Source organism: Sapajus apella, unplaced genomic scaffold (genome assembly GCF_009761245.1).
Source record: "Sapajus apella isolate SASKATOON/1434 unplaced genomic scaffold, GSC_monkey_1.0 scaffold109, whole genome shotgun sequence".
NCBI lineage: Eukaryota > Metazoa > Chordata > Mammalia > Primates > Cebidae > Sapajus > Sapajus apella.
In genome coordinates this window covers 2,912,128-2,932,450 of record NW_022437049.1, presented here as the reverse complement: position 1 = coordinate 2,932,450, position 20,323 = coordinate 2,912,128, and the positions used below count along the sequence as shown (strand labels likewise).

The 20,323-nt window shown below is 45.9% G+C and overlaps 1 protein-coding gene across 2 annotated transcripts in view; it reads left to right on the top strand.

Moving 5' to 3' along the window:
• The window catches only part of MYO5B (myosin VB), a 390,244-nt gene that overhangs the window by 222,690 nt on the left and 147,231 nt on the right, over positions 1-20,323 (top strand). For both annotated transcript variants that reach the window (XM_032259434.1, XM_032259433.1), the window contains exons 8-10: positions 636-743; positions 4,861-4,970; positions 10,856-11,121. In XM_032259434.1, coding sequence (XP_032115325.1) covers positions 636-743; positions 4,861-4,970; positions 10,856-11,121 — 484 coding nt within the window. The remainder of the gene's footprint in view (positions 1-635; positions 744-4,860; positions 4,971-10,855; positions 11,122-20,323) is intronic.

Genomic DNA, 20,323 nt, shown 5'->3' with positions numbered 1-20,323 from the left:
CTGAATTTTAAGACACTACCTGGGCCCCTCCTTATCAGCTGTCCCCTAGGCTGTTACCAGAGTCCTGACTGAAGACGAATTAAGCTGGGGGATGAGAGCAAACATGTAAGGGTCTCAACCTGAATTTGTGCATGTGCCCAGAGAGTTCAAGTGTGCCCGACTTAGTAAAACAAATGAACAACAACAACAAAAAAAAAGCCTTCTCTCCTTGGGCACATCACTGTTCCTCATTTGTCACATGAGCTTGTCAGACGGAGATTATCTAAGTCATGGAAGTCTAGCTCTAGGGTGGGGATACATTTTACTTGTATCAGATCTTTTTAAAAACAAATCTGTGATGAATCCTATTAAATTGAACTGTGATGTATATGCCTTTTGTGTTAACATATGTTTCCCTTGCCAATTTTACATAAATACAGCAGGACATTTCTGTCAATGTCATGTAATTTTCTTGTACTATTCAGTTTTCTCTCCCATTTGCCATTGTGGATAAAGACTATTTTAGAGTTTCACATCCAGCTGAGCCTAAAATCTGGTCTGGGATAGCATGCTAATGGAGTAAAATCATCATGGGTCATGATCTGTGGGATGAAGTATCCTCCAGTGCCTCATGCCTTACTTCCTTGTCCCCACAGCAAGTGCGGAGGACTTTTTCTATACATCACAGGGTGGAGACACTTCCATTGAGGGTGTGGATGATGCTGAGGATTTTGAGAAGACTCGACAAGCCTTCACACTCCTAGGTAAGGAGCTTCTAAACTGGGGAAGCAGGCCCCAAGGGCTGATGGCGTGGAGGGTAGAATGCAAGTTGATGCCCCACTGTGCTTGCCAACAACCTGCAGGAGCTAATGCAGGATGCCTTCTTGCGCCTGATGAATGTAATCTTACTCTCTTACCCATCCCAACCCTCAGTCTCTAGAACTTAAAATCTGGCTTTGTTGCCTTTATAAAAAATAAGCTTTTGAGATTCTCTCTCCCAGGCCCTGTGCAATATTCCTTTCTACTCATGCAGGCTGTTGGAACCAATGGAGGCAAAGCAAGTGTAGCCATGTCTCCTCATGCTGTGGTCTGGGCTCAGTGTGCTGTAGCAGAAAGAACACAATGTTGTGCCCACCCAGTGCACCTGGTACCACAACATGAAATCAGAGTTGGAAGCAGGCTATGAAGGTCTGGCAGCTGCGTCACACATACAGCGTTAATTCTGTCAGCTCTGTTTCCATACAGAGCTTTAGCATTGGAATCCTTCAAACGAGAAGTTCTCTGTCCTTCAGGGGCAGAAGGGGGGACTGTAGAACTGAAGTTGCCCTGCTCCCTTGCCACTTTTTGGGGAAAAGCGGCAAGGCAGAAGGTAAGCCTTTCTCAGTTGGGATTTGAAGTGTTAAATTCCTGGAACCTGCAGCCAGAAAAAGAAAAGCTGAAGAAGTCAGCCTGAAACCCCAAGTGGCTCAGGATGGCACTTGTGTCTTCCCCAGCCCCTTCTCTGAAGGACACAGAACATTCGGCTTCTGAGCCGTGTGACTAACCCAGAGCAGCATGTTGGGTTCTTTGAAGGTCAGGGAAGTTCTATCCAATGTCCTAATAAAACATGGCCAAACAGGACACACCCTAACCTCTCTATGGGGAGGCAACCAGACCCTTATTTGCCATGCTTCCAGAGCCAGTCAGTTCTCTGGGAAACTGCTACATAGACAGGGTTTGTCTTTCATACCCACGAACTATCAGGAGACACAAACCACACTGGTTATTTCAAAATAACAATTGTTTATATTAATCTTTCTAACTACAGCAATAGCAGGTGATTGACTGCAAAAGGGGTAAACAAGAACTTTAGAGGATCCAGAAGCAGCAGGTGCAAAAGGACAGCTGCTATCCCTTGAGGCAGGGGAGGAAAACCAGCCAATAAAGGAACCATTGAGTAGGAGAGGCCTCCACCCTAGCTGAGATTTAGTTCACTTCGAAGAGGATGTGATGAAGAAACTTGCCCAGAGGATGCAGGCTGGAGCTGGTTTATACAAGCAGGCTACAGATTCCCCAAGGTGTGGGGGGAGGGCAGAACTGCTCAGAAGCCACTGCTGATGGGGAGACAGGCCTGAGGGCAGAGCTGGAGCTCATCTGGAAGTTTCTGGGCTCCCTAATGAATCATAACTGTGGAGAACCAGAACCAGAAAGGGAATTGTCTTTCTGTGCTGTTGCCTTACAAATCGCTGAAGTGCCCCCTATTGAGCGAGCTTGATGTTCTGCCAGCAGGCAAAGCAGAAATGTTTGCAGGGTCCAGCTGCAGTTTAATAAAGCAGGGCAAATAGGGGATGCATTGTAGCTGAGAAAAAAGTTGTTATCAGGTACCCCTGACTTCCGTTGCATTACATGCCCATCTTAGTCTCCAGAGCTGGGGAGCAGGTTTGGAGAAGACTTGACAGTGTGCAGGATACATTCCACTCTGAATTTGCTGGGAGAAAGGAGAAGGCCTCTGGCAGCTGCTCTTGTAGTGCTGGTGTGGGCACTGGGCACAAGCTGATATAAGGAGAGGATTCCTTCCTCCAAGGCTCTAAGGAGGCTGGATACTTAAATGCTCAAAGCAGATTGCTTTTGTAAAACTAATTACTGTAGTAAGACTTTCTTTATTCTTTAATAAACATGTCCCTTTTTTAAATTGCAGGGGTTAGCAAACTTAAAGGATAAGATAGGATATTTTTTTAGGTTTTGTGGGCCATACAGTTTGTTGCAAAGCGCTGAACTCTGCTGTTTTGTGAAAGTAGCAATAGACAGAATGTGAGGGAGTGGGTATGACTGTGTTCTAATAGAACTTTAGTTATGGAAACAGGCTGTTTGCCAACCCCTGTTTTACTCCTTAGGTTTGATTGATTGATTTTTGTTTTTGTTTAGATTTTTTGCTTCCCGCAGTGTGCGGTACCACTTATTCAAAGAATCTCACAGCAAGAAAGGATTTTCGCATCAGTGTAGTGTGAGGATCCTAACTGTTGTTAGGATTCAGTATTCACTCTGTATCTACCACTTAAATTCCTATCCTGACAGGATGGTTAGGTCTTTGGAAATTGACAGAGCATTCGTTCTCAAGGGTAAACAAAGTAGGCCAGACACAGTCACTCATGCCTGTAATTCCAATTGGGAGGCCAAAGCAGGAGGATTGCTTGAACCCAGGAGTTCTGGGCAACATGGGACACCCTGTCTCTACCAAAACTTAAAACAAATTAGCCAGCCATGTTGGCGCACACCTGTAGTCCCAGCTACTCAAGCAGCTGAGGTGGGAGGATTGCTTGAGCCCAGGAGTTTGAGGCTGCAGTGACTGTGCCACTGGACTCCAACCTGGGCAACAGAGGAAGACCCTGTCTCAAAAAAATAAAGTAGAAAAGCTACTGCCTACAGAATATGTCCCTCTTGTTCCATGATAGTCCCAGCACCCTCCTGTCTAGTACTTTTTTAATGGAACTTGACTTAAGAGCAACATATTCTAAGCTCAGACAAAAAAGCCCAGTGCCTTACCCGCTACAGGGATGCATAAGTCTCTAGCTTCCTATCTTGTCTGGAATACCTGCCTCTGGCTTTAACCTGTCTTCCTTTTACCAGGTGTTATTCAGTTATGCTGAACCAAGATGGATGCTTAAATTCTTTGGTGTTTTTGGGGGATTTCTAGGCTAATAACACCACATATTTGAATAATGCATATGTTGTGATAGACAGCTGCAAGTACTTGCAGTCTGTGTAGCAATCATCAATCCGGTCATTCTACCATTTATGTTTCTGAGCATCTGCTATGTTCCAGGGCAGTGTTCTAGCCCCTGGGGGTCTAATGATGAAGGAGGAACAGGGATCCGTTGTATTTTTTACTTTGTTGTTATTTGTATGTTTTGAAACTTTACACAATAAAAATAAAAAATTAAATCTATGATGATTACATGGTAGTGGCCATCTAACATGAAAGCCTAGAGTTAATTTTGCCTGGGTCGTCCACTTTGTAGATTATCTGGGGAAGTTTTTTAATCCTAGCATGACACATCTATGCCTCCCATTTTATATAGGTGTTATTGACTTTTTTTAAGCCTGAATAAAATATTGCCTAAAAAAAAAACTGCAGCTGGGAGGAATGGGGAGTAAACCTACCACTTAAACTAAGTGGTAGGTTTACTGGTATTCTATTATGCTGTAGTCTTTTGAAAATGAGTCTGAATGATTTTGTAAAAATGCCAATATCTTGCAAGCTAAACACATATTCATATAGGTAAATAACAAATCTGACAACAGGTTATTGCTGCCACAGTGGTTCTGGTGTCGGTGCGCCTGCCTATGACTATGACAGTGCATATCGTGTGGCAAGCTGCTGTTCTCATGTGGAGATGGCCAGGGGCCAGCTGGCCATCCAGCCCTAGAACAGCAATCCCAGGAGAAGTTTCTCCTCTTCTTCTCTCATTGGCATTAGTGATGTGTGTCACAGATGTTTGCAGGATATTATGTTGGGGAAAAAAGTGATTGCAGATAAATGGCCATTCTTATTAAACTCATAAAAACACCCATTTGGTTGAAATGAAGTACAAATGAGCCTGCAGGATTGCTGCCTCTCCTTTGCTCTTTGAGAAGTTAAAATGGTAGCATGACCCATCTGGTTTGGCCAGGACAATCATAGTGAGGATATTTTCTTTTTAGTCCAAGGAGCCCCTTTGCCCTTTGAGCTGTTACTGTGAGTGGTAATTACTTGGTGAGGAGCCTGGATCATTTTAGGAGTCATTGGGCCAAAAAGGAAAATCAAACCTTACTTTAAAAAAAAAAAATCCTTAAAAAGCGTAAAATGTCCTTACCATTCGACCGTGGATATTGAGTGTCATTCATTCATTTTTTTTTTTCTAGGAGTGAAAGAGTCCCATCAGATAAGCATTTTTAAGATCATTGCTTCTATCTTGCACCTTGGAAGTGTGGAGATTCAGGCTGAGCGTGATGGTGATTCCTGTAGTATATCAGTAAGTTGCACGCCAACACCAGAGATAAAATGTACACAATTTACCCTGCTCTTACAGCTTGATATGACTGAAATGTGTCTTTACACTTAGGGGACACTCATAGGTTATTTATTCTTAACAGTAATGGTTTCTGTTCACTTGCTGATAATTTTTTAAAAGAGCCAACCCTTTAATAATCAGCTACCATCAAATTTCTTTTGCTGAGTTCAGGGAATGTAGTGGCTATTTGATAAATTCTTTTTGTTGGGTTGATTTCCTAAGTAAGCTGCAGTACACAGAATTCTACATGTTGCCAATCCATTGAGTACTTTCTCAGTGCCAGACTGAGGTCCCCGCTGCAAGGAGACGAAAGGGCACTGGGCACTGTAATTGGTGCCCAAAGCTCAGAGGGGCTTACAGTCTAATTGGGTGGACAAGGCAGGTGGCAGCCCTTGCCAGTATTCTGACAGCACAAGGCAGGATGTTAAGTGAGACATCCATGTGAAAGTACTACAGGCTGTCAAGTGCTCCGTGAAGGCTCATAATGAAGCTTATTTTCCTGCTGTCCACTGTAGTGCTGATATGTGGTAGATAAATGTCTAAATGGGTGAATGGGTGATGGAGTAAGTATCAGGGAAATAGCACCCACAGCAATTACTGTGCCCTCTGGAATTTAATAGTACTGGGAAAGGCTAAAAGCTGCTATTCTGACCTTGAATAGGTGAATCTGCAACTGTTTATTCTGTACCTCTTATCCCATTTATGGCTAGGTCCTGGGGAGGTACAAAGTATGAGTCTTGCTCCCAGGGACTTGGAATTTAAATAACCAGACACTGGAAAAATACAAAAGACAACACTACCTGAGGACACGTGTCCATGCTGCTCACAAGCTGATGCTTTTTCAATTGAGTGGACATAAATTAACCTACTGTTTGTCTAGAGTTGGGGCTAATGAGAAGTTCAAACCAGCCCTGTCTTCAGGGAGAGGAAGATCTAAACTGTAGCTGGGATTCAGTAGAGCTCATTGTGTATCCTTCCATGGACATTTTCCCTAAATGGAACATGATTAGGGTTTGAGAGGGCCCCTGGGCCTGTCTGGCCTGCTGCCATCCCTGGCATGGACTCTGCAGCCTCGTGATAGCCTTGAAGTTCCCCTGCTGGGCCCACTGGGAAAGGAGGAAGTGTTGATGCTGATAGTGTTAGGTGCCCTGGAGCTGTTTCTGACATCTGCTGCTTATATACCTGTGTGGGTGCTCACATTAGGGGAAGGGGCATGATTCAGTGGGCTTGGCAGCAGTGATGCCGTGGGAGGGGCTGGCATGTGCAGAGGAGGATCTGTGGCCCAGGGAGTGGTGGAGGTGCTTCCAATGCAGGACAGACCCTCCCCTAATCTGAGTCTTTAGGGCCAGTGATGTATCGTCCTGATGTCTTTCTCCTGATGAGAAAGGCATAGACCATCTCTGTCTCTCAATGCACACAGCTCAGTCAATGACCTCTGGTGCCTTAGGGAAGCTGTACTTCTGTGTCAGAGACAAGTGAGATGGGGAATACATGCAGTGACCAATGCTTGGCTGAGTGTGGTAAGATGCAGGAAAGGTGACAGGTGTGCCCTGTGGTCCGTGGACCTCTAGCCCACCCAACACCCTGCTCCTCCCCAGGCCCTTCACAGGATCACATCTTCCGTCATGGGTTCTTAAAGCGCTCTGTACCTCTCCTCTGTGGGGCTGAGCATAGTTTGTGTGTGTGTGTGTGTGTGTGTGTGTGTGTGTGTGTGTGTGTGTGTTTTGTGATTATTTGCTGCCTACCTGTCTCCTTTGTGAGACTCCAAATTCTGAGAGGGCAGGGACAGTTCTTGCTCTTTATTCTGTCACAGCATCTACTGTGGTGCTCAGCACTCACCAGGCACCCAAGAAGTAGATGGATGGATAATGGAGGCTCTCCAGGCCTCATGGGGGGCATACAGGAGATTAAGAGTCAATGAGCAACTCTGAGATCTTAGTGAGGCTGGTGGTTAGCATGAGAACCAGGGCTGGGGGGTCCCTGGGCACCTACCTGCATTGGGGGGTGAGGCCAGTGCCCCTTTGCCAAACTAAGGCTTAAGCCTGTAAGTGAAGTGTCTCTGATCTTATAGTTGACCCTCCACACCCAGCCTCTCGAGGACGTTCAGCTGAGAAGGGAAGTGAGTGTTTATTAGGACTGTATCTGTTGAGCTCACTGCTCTCCCTCTTGTACCCACTGAGTTTATGTGGAGACAGTATGAGGGTGGGAACATCAGGACCTTCTTAGGGAGGCGTAAATGGAAGATGCAGGTGGTAAAGGCGGGGCAAGAGGCAAGAGGCCCGAGAGGTTGAGGTTTGGATGCTACCTCATGTGGCAGCCCTTTCTCTGCTAGGTGGCAGGAAATCCCAGAAGGCATTTGAATTCAGGTTTATGGTCTAGGCTGGTCTGCAATTGTTCTGCAATCAGAGCTGTACAGAGAACTAGTGGACAGCAAAAACTGAGTCAAGACAGCCAAGGTTCACATCCCGATTCTTCTTGCTGGATGTATGACTTAAGGCAAGTGTTCTAACCTCTCCGTTTCCTCTTCTGTGGAGTGTGGGTGACCACGTGCCTCAGTGCTGGGGTGAGGATCTATCCCAGAAAGCCCTGCATGGAAAGGTTTTAGCACAGAGCCCATGGTGAGAGAGTCCTTGTCTAGTGTCAACCTTGTTATAGCCAGAGTGGACCTTAGGAGCATCCCTCTTGCTGTAGACGGGAAGAAAAAATAAGGCCCAGAGAGAGGAGTCTCTTTCTCTGAAATCAGAATGACCATGGCAAAGGTGGGACAGGGCCCAGGCAGCATTCAGTCCCCTTCACTCCTGCCAGCCTGGCTTCCTCAGCTGGACTGCAAGTCCTTGAGGAGGAGACTGCCCTCTGCCTGCCTGGTGGGCCCCATTGATGCCCGCACAGTGCCAGGCACAGAGTGTATGCTTGAGAAATGCATTGTTAAGTAGTTACTACTGAGAGTTCCTCTGATTGTGGTTTATTCCGTGGACAAATAGGATGGGCCTCCTGTTGGAAAGGCTGTCTTTCCATAAGCAGTGTGCCTTCTGCTCAGCAGTTTTTATTTTTAATTAAAGCATGAGAATGCGCTCCATGACTGCCAGGGTTACCTTGGAGATGCAACAGCATTCAGTTGCGTGGACACCAGAGGCAATTTGTTTCTTGAATTTAGCAATATGGGATCATGAAACTAATCTGCTACCTATGATGTTGGCTATTTTTAATGGATTTAGCATCATTTAATTCTACCTAAATGTAATTGCACGATGCTACATCAGTTCCAGTGAGCACCTTCAATCAACAGTCTGAAGAGCGTGAGAACATCAAGCCCCACCTCACTTGTGGTGGATAAAAGGCCGTCCCCATATGGTTATCAGACAAGTCTCTAACGTGCGCTTTCTCCACTGCACTCGCAGCGTGAGGCCTCAAGGAGGGGAGGGTGCCCGTGGGCATGTCTTGGGCAGTCATGGTAGCTGCTGGCAGGCCACTTAAATGTCAGGGAATCCATCTGCAGTGCCATGCCTAGCAATTAAGAATTTCTTGGAAATAAGTCAGATGAACAAATTGGATGCTTGCCACCTCTGAACTTGTCGCCTGCCAAGCGGTCCCCGGGCACTTAACTCTACCGCATATGGCTTTATGTTTAGGGGAGGGGGAGATGGGTTGGCTGCAGAGAAAAAGGATCTTGGCCAGGAGAAGTAGCCATGGAAACTCTCTGCTGAGCATAAAAAGATGGGGGCTTCTCCACACCCGCCCAGTCCAAACCAAGCTGATTCTTCTGCCAGGCTGGGGTTACGAGCTCTGGACCAGAAGGCAGGAGGCCTCACTCAGCTTTATCTGAATAATAAGGGACTTTGGATTAGAATGCATTTTCTTAAGAGCATAATCAGTCTTTGATCAAATACATTCCAGAAATGCTTCTTAAAATATCTATCTCTTGGTGCTACATGGTGTATTAAACCAGTTCAGCTATGTTTAACCTGGTGCTATCCTCTCCTTCTGTTAAGTAAGCAAACTCATGTTCTTTGCATTGGAAAAACACTGGCCTTAGTGATTTTGGATGGTTCTTTCCTACTCTGGCGTTCTATTATTTTATAACTGTGTTTTGGGCAGATGGATTTTAAATATCTGTAAGAGGAAAAAATGGCCTGGGGACATGGTATTAAGGGAGAAATGATACAGTTATCTGTGTTAATTTTCATTAAGCCCTCATTTAAATCCTGCAAGGCAGCCTCATCAGAAAATGAGTCCCACAAGCAATTTAGGGCGATTAGGAGGTGGCACATCATGTTCTGAAGGATTCCCTTTCAGCCGCAGTGTTAATAAGCTCTCCAGCAGGCTCGAGGCTTTGCTATCAGCTTTCCCAGGTGGATTCAGATGAGGGAATGAATAGCAGGTAAGAGGAGCATCCAAGGATGAACAGGCTTTCTCAGGGTACCCTGAGTGGGCTGCAAGGATTTTCTGAGGAATTGATATATTTTGGTGAAATAAGACCCTTTGGGAAATGTGGCTCTCCAGTGACTCAAACACCAGGTGATGTGATTGGTATTTGGATAAATGAGGGTCAAGACTCACACATAGTCCCTAGAGGCAGCTGGGTAGGTAGGAGATACATCGGGTAGGACAGTGGAAGAACCCTTGTCCCGAGGATAGGGCGGGGGCCTGGGTGAGTAATTGTACCTCTCTGGGGCTCAGGTCAGCTTTTTACCTGTATGAAAAGAGCCTCACACTGGAGGAGTTTCAGTTTCTTTCCAGCTCTGAGCATATGTGATATTATCAGTGGGAGTGTTCCAGATGATCCTCCCAGGTCAAGATGTGGTCCATGTTTTTGTCATGTATCTTAGCTTTCCACGCTGATGAACTTTGCTTACATTCTTAAAACACTTGCTGCTGGGGGAGGATAGTTCAGTTTCTATGATTTTAGCATCACTGAGGCTAAGAAGAAAGCAAGCCTGCTTGGAAGCACAGGACAGTGCAGGATCAGTGCTGGGGGTGACATCATCCATTGCATTTCAACCTGTCTCTCACCCAGCACATCTGAACCACTTGCTGGTGTCACATACAATTTCAAAAACTTCTCAAGGTGATTCTCACTTAAGCCAGCCACCCAGAAGAGAATCATTGATCTGGCCCATCCTGTTACTTTACAGAGTGGGGAACTGACTTCTAAGGGAGGGACATGGCTAGTGCCTTTGAAGGGCCCCTCTATCTTAGGAGCCTGAGGGTTGTTTCTGAGCATACAGCTGGTTAGATGGGGTGGGTCAAAGGCGGTGCCTCTAAGTGAAGAACTCTAAGAGGGAGGAAGAGAATTGCTTTCTGGGCTGTGGGTCAAGCACTGCATGCAGACCTCAGCAGATGCAAACTGAATTTGGTGTGAATCTGCTCATTACTCTGAATGGATTACATGGTCATAAGTTCTTGATTCTCATTCTGCTCCCTTCACTCAGGGACTCTCCTCTTACCAGTTGCTCAGCAGCAGCCTGGCATAGAGGGAGAGGACAAGAAAGATGGAGAAGGTTTTGGTTTTTTAAAAATTCTGCAATTTAATCATTAGCAGGTGTAATGATCAGTTTGAGCATTGTTCTATCATGGGCTCAGTGATCTCCACTTAGCACACAGAGAGAGAGAGAGAGAGAGAGAGAGAGAGAGAGAGAGACAGAGTGTGTGTGTATGTGTGTGTGAGAGAGAGTGAGAGAGACTGCCTGCCTGCTAGGCTGGCAGCAGAGGATGTGCTGGGATTCTGGAGGACTGGGAGGCCTTGGGTTTGGCTTGTTTTTCCTCTGGGTGGGAGGGTAGAAGACATTGGTGGGGGGGCGGCTTGTCCCCCACACTCCTCCTGAACCTATCTCCCCCATCTCCCTTAGCCCCAGGATGAACACCTAAGCAACTTCTGCCGACTGCTAGGGGTGGAGCACAGTCAGATGGAGCACTGGCTGTGTCATCGCAAGCTGGTCACCACCTCGGAGACCTATGTCAAGACCATGTCCCTGCAGCAGGTGATCAATGCACGCAACGCCCTGGCCAAGCACATCTATGCCCAGCTGTTCAGCTGGATCGTGGAGCACATCAACAAGGCCCTGCACACTTCCCTCAAACAGCACTCCTTCATCGGGGTCCTGGACATCTACGGGTAGGCCTGCCACCTGTCTCACTCTACACCTGGGAGTGGCTTCCTGCTGGCACTTTACAGCCAGTGGAGGCCTTGGAGACCTTCCTGTGGTTCTAAACTTAGGGCAGTTTAAAATGTGTGGGGCCATTTTTAATTGACACAATGATGGGACCTGAGGCCAGGGATGCTTAGTGTTCCATAATGTAGGGGAACAGTCCCCAAGCAAGAATGGACCTGTCCAAACACCGGGAACTCCCCCACTGAGAAACCCTGTGATTATTCATTTTTACACCTGAGAAAGTGAGATATAGACTGGGCGTGGTGGCTCACACCTGTAATCCCAGCACTTTGGGAGGCCGAGGCGGGCAGATCACAAAGTCAGGAGATCGAGGTCAACTGACCAACATGATGAAACCCTGTCTCTACTAAAACTACAAAAATTAGCCGGGTGTGGTGGCACATGCCTGTAGTTCCAGCTGCTTGGAAGGCTGAGGAAGAAGAATTGCCTGAACGTGGGAGGCAGAGGTTGCAGTGAACCTAGATTGAGTCGCAGCACTCCAGCCTGGGCGACAGAGTAAGACTCCGTCTCAAAAAAAAAAAAAAAAGAAAGAAAAGAAAGGCGTAGAAAGGAAAATGACCTGCCCAACATGATTTTACTGTGAAAAATGGAACTTAGATTCAAGTTCTGTATCTCAGTATTTTATTTCAATCTGCCATTCAGCCTCATAGACTGTAACAATCAAGATGGCTATTTTAATACCATAATTTTGCCCAGTGCTATGCAGATTTGTGTTGTGTGTGGTCATTTCTGAGGTTTCTTTTCCTTTCAGAATTCCAGCCCGATTGAAAGGACTGTTACGTATAACGGTGTATTTTCGGCAGGGAGAGCCTTCATGGCGTGGTGAAGGTTTACTTGCCTAGCCATCAGGAGACTGATTATTTTTGTGTCAGTGCTGTCACCAGTCAGCTGAGTGAGTCTCCACAGATCACAGCCCCTCTCTGGTCTTTCATTTCTATAGCTTCAAATGAGGCACAGTCTCCCTGAGGTTCTTCCCAGATCCTTCTAAAATTGTTTGAAGTTAACACGAACTGGGCTGCAAACCCACCTTGCGCTTCTTTTCTGACCAATGTCGTGTCCTCTTTAAGCTAATAATAGACTAAATCCTCCTGGATCTTTAAATTATAGAAGTCATGGCGTCTTAAAATAGAAATTCAGACCTAAAGAAGTGAAGCGTCATAAGAACAGTGACAGTCTAGTGTGAACAAGTGCTTAGCAGGTTGGAACTCAGCCGGGACTCACCTTATGTTGAGACTAGAATAAAGGCCAGTCCCCTCTAGAAGCGGCCACGTCCCCATGCAGACAGGCTCTCCTGATTACATCTCTGACGCTGTTGCTCATCCCCTATTGCTCATCCCTGGGTTTCCAACTGAACTGTGTTGCATTGCTATGGAGAAAGAAGGCAGTCTTTGTGATTTTTGACAGCACAAAGGCCTCAGGAACATGCTGAAGAGTTGCCTCATGTGCGAGTTAAGTAACATAAGAGGCAGAAGAAATCATGTGCGAGTTAAGTAACATAAGAGGCAGAAGAAATTCAGAAGAAATCATGGAAGAGTCTATTTGAGAGTTTGGATGCTTCATGCTGTACAAGTGTCAAGGCTGGAGATGACACACTTGCACAGTCAGGAAAGCTTTATGTGGGAGCTAAGATTTGAAGTGAATCATTTAAACAGGGGTAGAATATGGGAAGTGAGGGAGGCATCTTTGGGAACAGGAGTGCAACCAAGAAGTGAGGAAGGAGCAGAGTATAAAGGCAAACCTCCTTTCTGATAAGGAGCACACAGGAGAGAATCACCGACAGAGGGCGGTGGGAAGAGGCACCTTCCCCAGGGCTTCAGCTGTGTGACCCTGGGCAGGCCCTGTCTCTTCTGATCCATCGAGTGCCTGCTCTGTGCTCAGCCCTTGTAGTTGCTCTCTGGGAACTTCCAGCCTCATTGTCAGTCATTAATTCTATAGTGTTTTCTCTACTTTGAGTCTTTTAAGATAATTGGATTTCCCAAAGTACTGACCTTTCAGTATTACCTTCCAGGTAAGACCTGGGGAAACCCAAGCTGCAGTGTCTGACCCAATTCCCTTAATCCACCTGTAGAAGGATCTAATTTTACTGAGGTTCTGATTTAGGAAGATTAACATGCAGACTTGTCAATAGCATGTTAAAATTTGATGATTTCAATATTACTGCTACATAAAATAGCATGCCTCAGTGCTGTTGTATTTATATACCATCTTAACAGGGCCTTGAATTTAAATAGTCTGTGCAAGCTGGGATTTTGTGCTTATATTTGCCATTTAATTTTTATAATTGTTTGTTTTCGCTAACGTCCTGTGACTGCTCAAAGGGGAGAAATAGATTGCAAGGCTGGTGTGAAAAGATCAGTTTTCCGGGGATGGGGTGGCAACCTGGAGGACTCGGTCTCCTGTTCCTAGTGCCAGCTCCTCACCTGTGTCTCCTGCATCTCGGAGTGGCCTTGGGGCTCCTTTGAGACTGTCTGACCGCTCTTCAGTGAGAGCAGGGTCCCGACACAGGGCCATCAGCACAAGGCTGTTCTTGGGAATTTTCTTACCCTTTATGCTTTCTTCCGGGCATGCTATGTTGTTTTCTTTTTTCTTAATCTTTATTCTTTCTCAAAAGCCAGTTTACTTTTTTTTTTGTTATAAAGTCATCATATTTTAAAAGTGACTTACTCTTCTTGAGAGAAGTAAGTCCCCATGCAGTTACTCCTCCATAGCTCAATGCAGTGCTGAGTTCACGCTCCCTCAGGGTTAAGGATAACAAGTTACATACAAGGCAATGGAGAGTGGACAAGCTAGCTGTGTGCCTGGGCCATTGGTTACCAGGAAACACCTACATACATGCCCTCAATGTGCAAGTGCATGCTGCTCCATGATCTGATTCTCCAAGAAATTGTTGTACAAATGTGGACTGGCCCCGGCTCTCTTTCTGGTAAGAGGGTATGTAATGAACTCTTAGGAGATTAAAATCAACAATTTAACAGAAGAGCAGGTGGCTTAAGTCTGGAGGTGCTTTCTAATCTGTCCAGGTCAGTGACATCATTTCTTAATCTGGAGAAAACAACACAGAACCCTGGGTGGAAACTTGGGATAGCGTGTGTGAGCCATTTAAGGTCATCGGCCTCTCTGCACTCACAGTGTTCTCCACCTTATTTCCCTTGGACTTCACATACCTTCCAGAAACCCGCCAAAGCTGCCTTTTGTAATGTGGTCATTTCTTGATTACCTGGAAGTGGACATTACGCTCGACGCCACTTCTCACCCACTCTGCTCACCTCCTTCATAATTCAAACTCATTCCAGTCATTAGGCTTTATTGGTGACTATGGGAAGTGATTCTAAGGAGTTTTTCATCCTCTGTGGCATCAGAAAACCCCCCAAGCATTGTTTTTTATTTTTTGTTTTCTATTTATATCCCTAACCATCAAACCCTGGCGGAGAAGACCATCTGTGCATCGTCTCACTCTCTCTTAGCTGGAGTGTGGGGACGCCTGAGCACCCACAGAGGATGCCCTGGGGCTGACCTGATGTCTTTGATTTTCTCGCTTCTCCTTGTCGCTTTTGAGCAAGAGTGGCAAAAGTGGAGTCCAGAGAGAACAGAAAGAATACTGAGATGAGTTTCTGAATACAGCCAGCCACATCTGTGAAGTGGAAAGGAACAAGGCATTGCCTCCCTCTCAGGTTAGAAATGTGCAAAGCTAGGAAATGAGGGTGGAACTGTTCTTCTTGCCCTTGACCCCAGCAGTGGCCGCTGATTTCTTCCACTGGGATGACTGTGCCCTGATGAGCTGCAGAGCCTGTCTAGGGCATTGCTAGCCCACCAGTGAAGCTCATTCGTGTACTGAAATAATTCTGTACCAAACATAAGCCACTCCACTTTTTCCTATAAATATGTTAAATGTTACTACAGAATTAGCAGCCAGAGTGAATACACACTCACCTCTCTCTATAAGCAAGCAGTGTACACACATTTCTCCCCATCACTGTGTTCTGACTCTTAGTTAGCTTATAGAGGAGAAAGGCTATGAGCTCCTAAACAAATTAGCATAGGCCACAGCTGCTTCCACCATGACTGTGGTGAGTCCTCTGCTCAGAGGCCCTTCCCTGGGGCTTTTCTGAATGCTTCCAGACCCCTACTGTCTGGTGGAAGCTTCCCGACATCCTGCTTTTCTGTCACAGCTCCAAAAAAAAAAAGTGCAAAGCAAGTATTACTCAGCAACCTAGCCATGCCAAGCTCAGCTCTTAACCTTAACCAAAGATCTGTGAAGTTGCCCTCAGGGTATTTTTGACCAGGCAGGACATGGAAATTAACAGGGGAGAGCCTGGCAGCTTTTGGCTAGGATTCCCTTTTCGGGTTGCATTAACCTGCACCTGCCTCTCTAGGCCTGATTAATTACAGTCTGTAATCCTTTATTCCTATCCTCTCCTTGAGGCAACAAGAAATAAATGGCTTCAATTTGGGAAAAATGCACATTTATTTGTCTTTGATTTCAGCCTTCAAGATGCCAAGGTGACAGGGGGCTTTGGCTATGGCCAGCCCATTCTTACTGAGGACAGTTGGCCTGGGAGCAACACGGGCTGTAGCAGATTCATGTGTTCTGCTGAGGAACCATTGGGGAGAGAATGGGGGTAGAAGGTGGGGAAGTTTTGACCCCAGGAAGCAGGACATGGGATTTCCTGGGATTTTATATCCTCCTCAGTCCTCTGTTAACTTTCTTGTGGTACTTCCTACTAATAATATATTAGCATCCAACTCTCTTCAGTGCTCTTTAATGGTGTATTTTAAAATGCTCTGAAGGCCAGGCACGGTGGCTCATGCCTGCGATCCCAACACTGTGGTGTCAATGGTGGAGGGTGTCTCGGTTCTTGGCGTTCTGAACATAGAATTGGACAAAACGCACAAAGCAAGGAAGAAATGAAGGGACTGATTGAAAATGAAAGTACACGCCACAGTGTGGGAGCGGGCGGAATGAGTTTTACATATTCATTTACAAGTTGTTACATATCCTGGATATTAATTTTTTATCAGAAATGTGATTTGCAAATATTTTCTCCCATTCTGTGGGTTGACTACAGTGGTATATTTTAAGTAAACCTCTTAGACCCACTGTTCACCTTCGTTTGGTGGAAAAAAAATATTCTTTGGCTTTTGTTTTCTTGGTATCACTCTCCAAAATAAACTTATAAATAACCTCAGAGCCACAATAGTTATTTGGAGACTCCCCATCTCCTCTCTAGCCAGCATCAAAAGGTTTCACAGAACATGGAGGGGGAGAAGTCAGTAATTGTGTTAACTCTTTAGCCTGTGACACTGGCTCAGCCCTGGACAGCCCAGAAGATCCCAGTACATGCCTTCTTCAGAGAGGACATGCATGGCTGGCCACAGCATTCTCAGACCTTGCAGATCATCGGAAGCAATTGGCCTCTTTCACCCTGGAGTCTCCCAGCCTCCTAGGAAAGACTCATAACCCAAGAGGGCTCTAAATCCAGGCTCAACCTACTTGAACTGTTCTGAGGCAGCCCTTTGAGGTGTGCCTGGAGCCTGACACGCCTGTGTGCTTCCAAGGCTCAGATGAAGTTCCATTTTCTCTCTGTCCATGCCAGTACTCCCACCCTATTGTTGCAGGCCAGGTCTCACTAACACAGGCCTCCACAGCAACTGTTTCAGTACTGACTGGGTGGTTGAGTTAAATATTAAAAGCTAAAAAAGCCAGTGCCCTTATACAAAGTCTGGAATGCAACAAAAGCCTACCAAGAGTTTTGCCTTGGCCTTTCCTGGGCCTTAAAGCATGACAGAATAAGGAATTCTTAACAGGACTCGTTTAAGATTAAACAAGTTTTATCATGGGGTCTGAAGGAACTCCCCAAACTTCCATGATTTAGCAGGAGACAGGATAAGGGTAATCACCCCAGCACCTGGACCCATTTAGATGAAGTAAATTTACTGAGGTTCCAGAGGAAAAGTCTTCAAGACACAGATCTAATAGATTAGAAGTTAATCACTTATGTCTTTGGATGAATGCACACTTACATGTAGGCATATAGCTTAGAAGGTATATAAGCACTGGAAAACTATATAATTTTGAGTTGGCCTGGAGATAATTTCCAGGCCTTCTCCCTGTAACTGGTTGCAGAAAATAAAAACTCTGTTCCTCCCCAGTTCATCTGCATCTTGTTATTGGGCCGCGAGAATAAGCAGCCCGCCCCTCAGTTTGGTCTGGGAACACTATGGCCTCATTGCCTTTTAAAAGCCTACAGTGCATACAATTTCTGCTCCTTGTGGAGGCTCTCATGTACTAGTTTCCTGTCATCTGCCTCGTAGCTCTTCTGGGCAGGGACTGTGACTTGCTCGTCTTGGCAGCCTTCACAGTTTGGGGACAGTTGGCTGTTAGGTTGGGAGGGGATCACCATATAGTGGGTGTTTTCTGTCCCGTGTTGGAGTTCCAGGCCGCAAACTGAGTGGATTTAGGTCCTCAAGAAGAATAACTGCCCTTTGCCTTGGGGTGTGAACAGTGCCTGGGATTCTGTTCTCGCTAAAAAACAAGTCCTGGGTGGGAGCATCTAGGCACAGAGAAGCACATGAGCAGAATCAGGCCACGCCACTCCAAGGTGCAGCCGGCATCCCGAGGTGGTTCAGTAAAGAGACCAGCATGATTGGCCTCTGACAGACCCAAGGTGGCCTTGTGAGATTTCATAGGCTTCAAGATGGAAAGGGACCTTGAAAGATGTCTGGACCAGTTCTCTGACCCCAATGCATGATGGCCCTGTTTTTAAAAAGCCTTCTCCAGGGAGAATTTCCCCACATTATATTTTCTGTATGACTTCTAATAATCATTCCCTAGAAGCTGTCCTCAGCATGAACCTACTGTTCTTATCTTTTCAGTCTACCAAAGGCAGAATGCTGGAGAGTGAGCTTTATAAACTGGAAAGACCGGACTGAGCTAGGAGATTCTAGCTCCTTTGACCCGTGCCCAGGGGGACTTAGAGTTTCCCACTCTTCAAAGCATCTCACTGCTTCTCTGCTCTCTCTCCAGGTCAGGTAGTGAGAGGTTCAAGGAGGCTTGGTGACTGATTGACTTTTTATTGCAGTTTCACTTTCCAACAGACACTACCTTGTTTGTAGAGGCATCTGTGGCCCTTACTGCACTCTGAAGTTAAGGTAGAATGAGAAGGAAATTGTATACTTTTTGACTATGAAAATAGAAACTGATCATTGTGCCATCAGGAGTCCAGATGCCACGTTTCAGCATCAAGTCTTACTCTGTGTTTTGACCTTCCTCCAGCCCAAGGTTTCTGGTTTAAATATTCTCAACACTGATTTTATAAGAGAAATTCAATTCCCTCTAGTAAATAAATTTCTTTGTGACACTTTAATGTTGTAAACTATAAATTGATTCATTGTGTTTATTTTTAAAAGTCTCTCTGTTGATGGGAGGAATTACTGCAAATATAATTCCATTGTAAAGGAGAAGTTGCCCGATCTCCCAGACTGTGGCTTTCTGAGGTCTGTCATTTTAGATGTTCCCCTGAGCTGCACAAGCCCCTGATTCATCTCTGGGCCTCTGGCATTACAGTAATTATGCTAGATGGCAGAGGAATTGTTACTAGATAATATCTTAGAAATAGGAAAATTACAAGCTAATTTCAGGCCATCTCAAATTAATGAGAATATTCTTTGTGGAGTGCTACCAATGTAAACCTTCAGAAAATGACAAGTGGGAGATATTTAAATCCTCTATGGAGCTTAGCACAGCTCGGCCAGCACACCCAATTGCTATTATCTGGCCAATTGCTGGGGTGACTCTTTTATCTCCTAGCTAGGTTTTATTAATTGAATTTCCTCTGGGGCTTGGCTGTCATCAGCAGCCTCTCTCAGGGTGGAGGATCGGGGAAGGCAGTAAGGTTCTAAGGGACATAGCTCAGTCTATAAGACTGTCATCTGGGCTGGAAGGGCCCCAATTCAAGGCGATGACTGGCAGACACAGTGCTTCTCCTGCCTGGTCTGGAGTGCTCAGGGGTGGCTGCCTTCATCCCAGCATACACTTTACATCTTTGATCTTGTTTTTTCAACCTAGAATTATTTCTCCCACATGGGCATGATTAAAGACTGTGCTTTAATGTGGTTTGTCTCCAAGCAGTTGACTCCTTTAATCTGTAAATGATTTCCCACTTCTCTATGTTTTATACTTTGATGGGGGAGGTGAGCGCCAGGGAGGGAGAAGCCTGGTGTATTCTGGGCACTGGCCCAGCCCCTTTGGGTGTCTGATGCCTCTATCCGTGGTGGTCGCTCTGCACAGGTGGAGGCATCCTCACCACCACCATCCCCAGCCCCGACCAGGGGCAGCTGTAACATTTCTATCTGGGTGTACTGAGGGAATACACTCTATTTGGAAGGGCTTGCATGACACTTTGTATGACACTGAGAAAATTCAGATGTCTGTACCGAAGAATGGAGAGGGTGGAGACATGGAGTGGGCTGAATAGAGCCTGTGTCTGTTTCTCTTACCTTGTTGGTATCTTCACTGGCCTTTTCCCACTCACCATGAGCTCAGATACTTCATTCTAGAACATCATCCTCCGTATTAACAGCCCTTCCATGTCATCTGTCTTTTCTTTTTCATGAAACTTTTCCTTCTCTCTGAATTAAGACTGTGGTCTCGGAAGTCAGGCTCTCTGGGTTCACACGTTGCCTCTCTGCTCACCAACTCTCTGGCCTTGGGGACAGCGTAGCTTCTTCAGTTTCTCCACACCTCAGTTTCTTCAGCCGCAGGAAGGAGTTAAAAATAGATCCTAACTTTTGGCTATTGGAGGCATTACTGAGAACTCCTGAAGCACTTGGGCTTAGTGCTCTGCGGGCTCCCATTAGGAGGGCCACTGCCACCAATTTTGGTGCACTGGGCGGTGTAGAATGAGACGAGGTGTATGTGTGAATAGGAAGAGGGGTATGTGTGAATGAGAAGTGTGTGTGTGAATGGGAAGAGGTGTGTGTGTGAATGAGAAGAGATTTGTGTGTGAATGGAGAGAGTGTGTGTGTGAATGGGAAGAGGGGTGTGTGTGAATGGGAAGAGGTGTATGTGTGAATGGAGAGAAGTGTGTGTGTGTGAATGGGAAGAGGGGCGTGTGTGACTGAGAAGTGTGTGTGAATGGGAAGAGG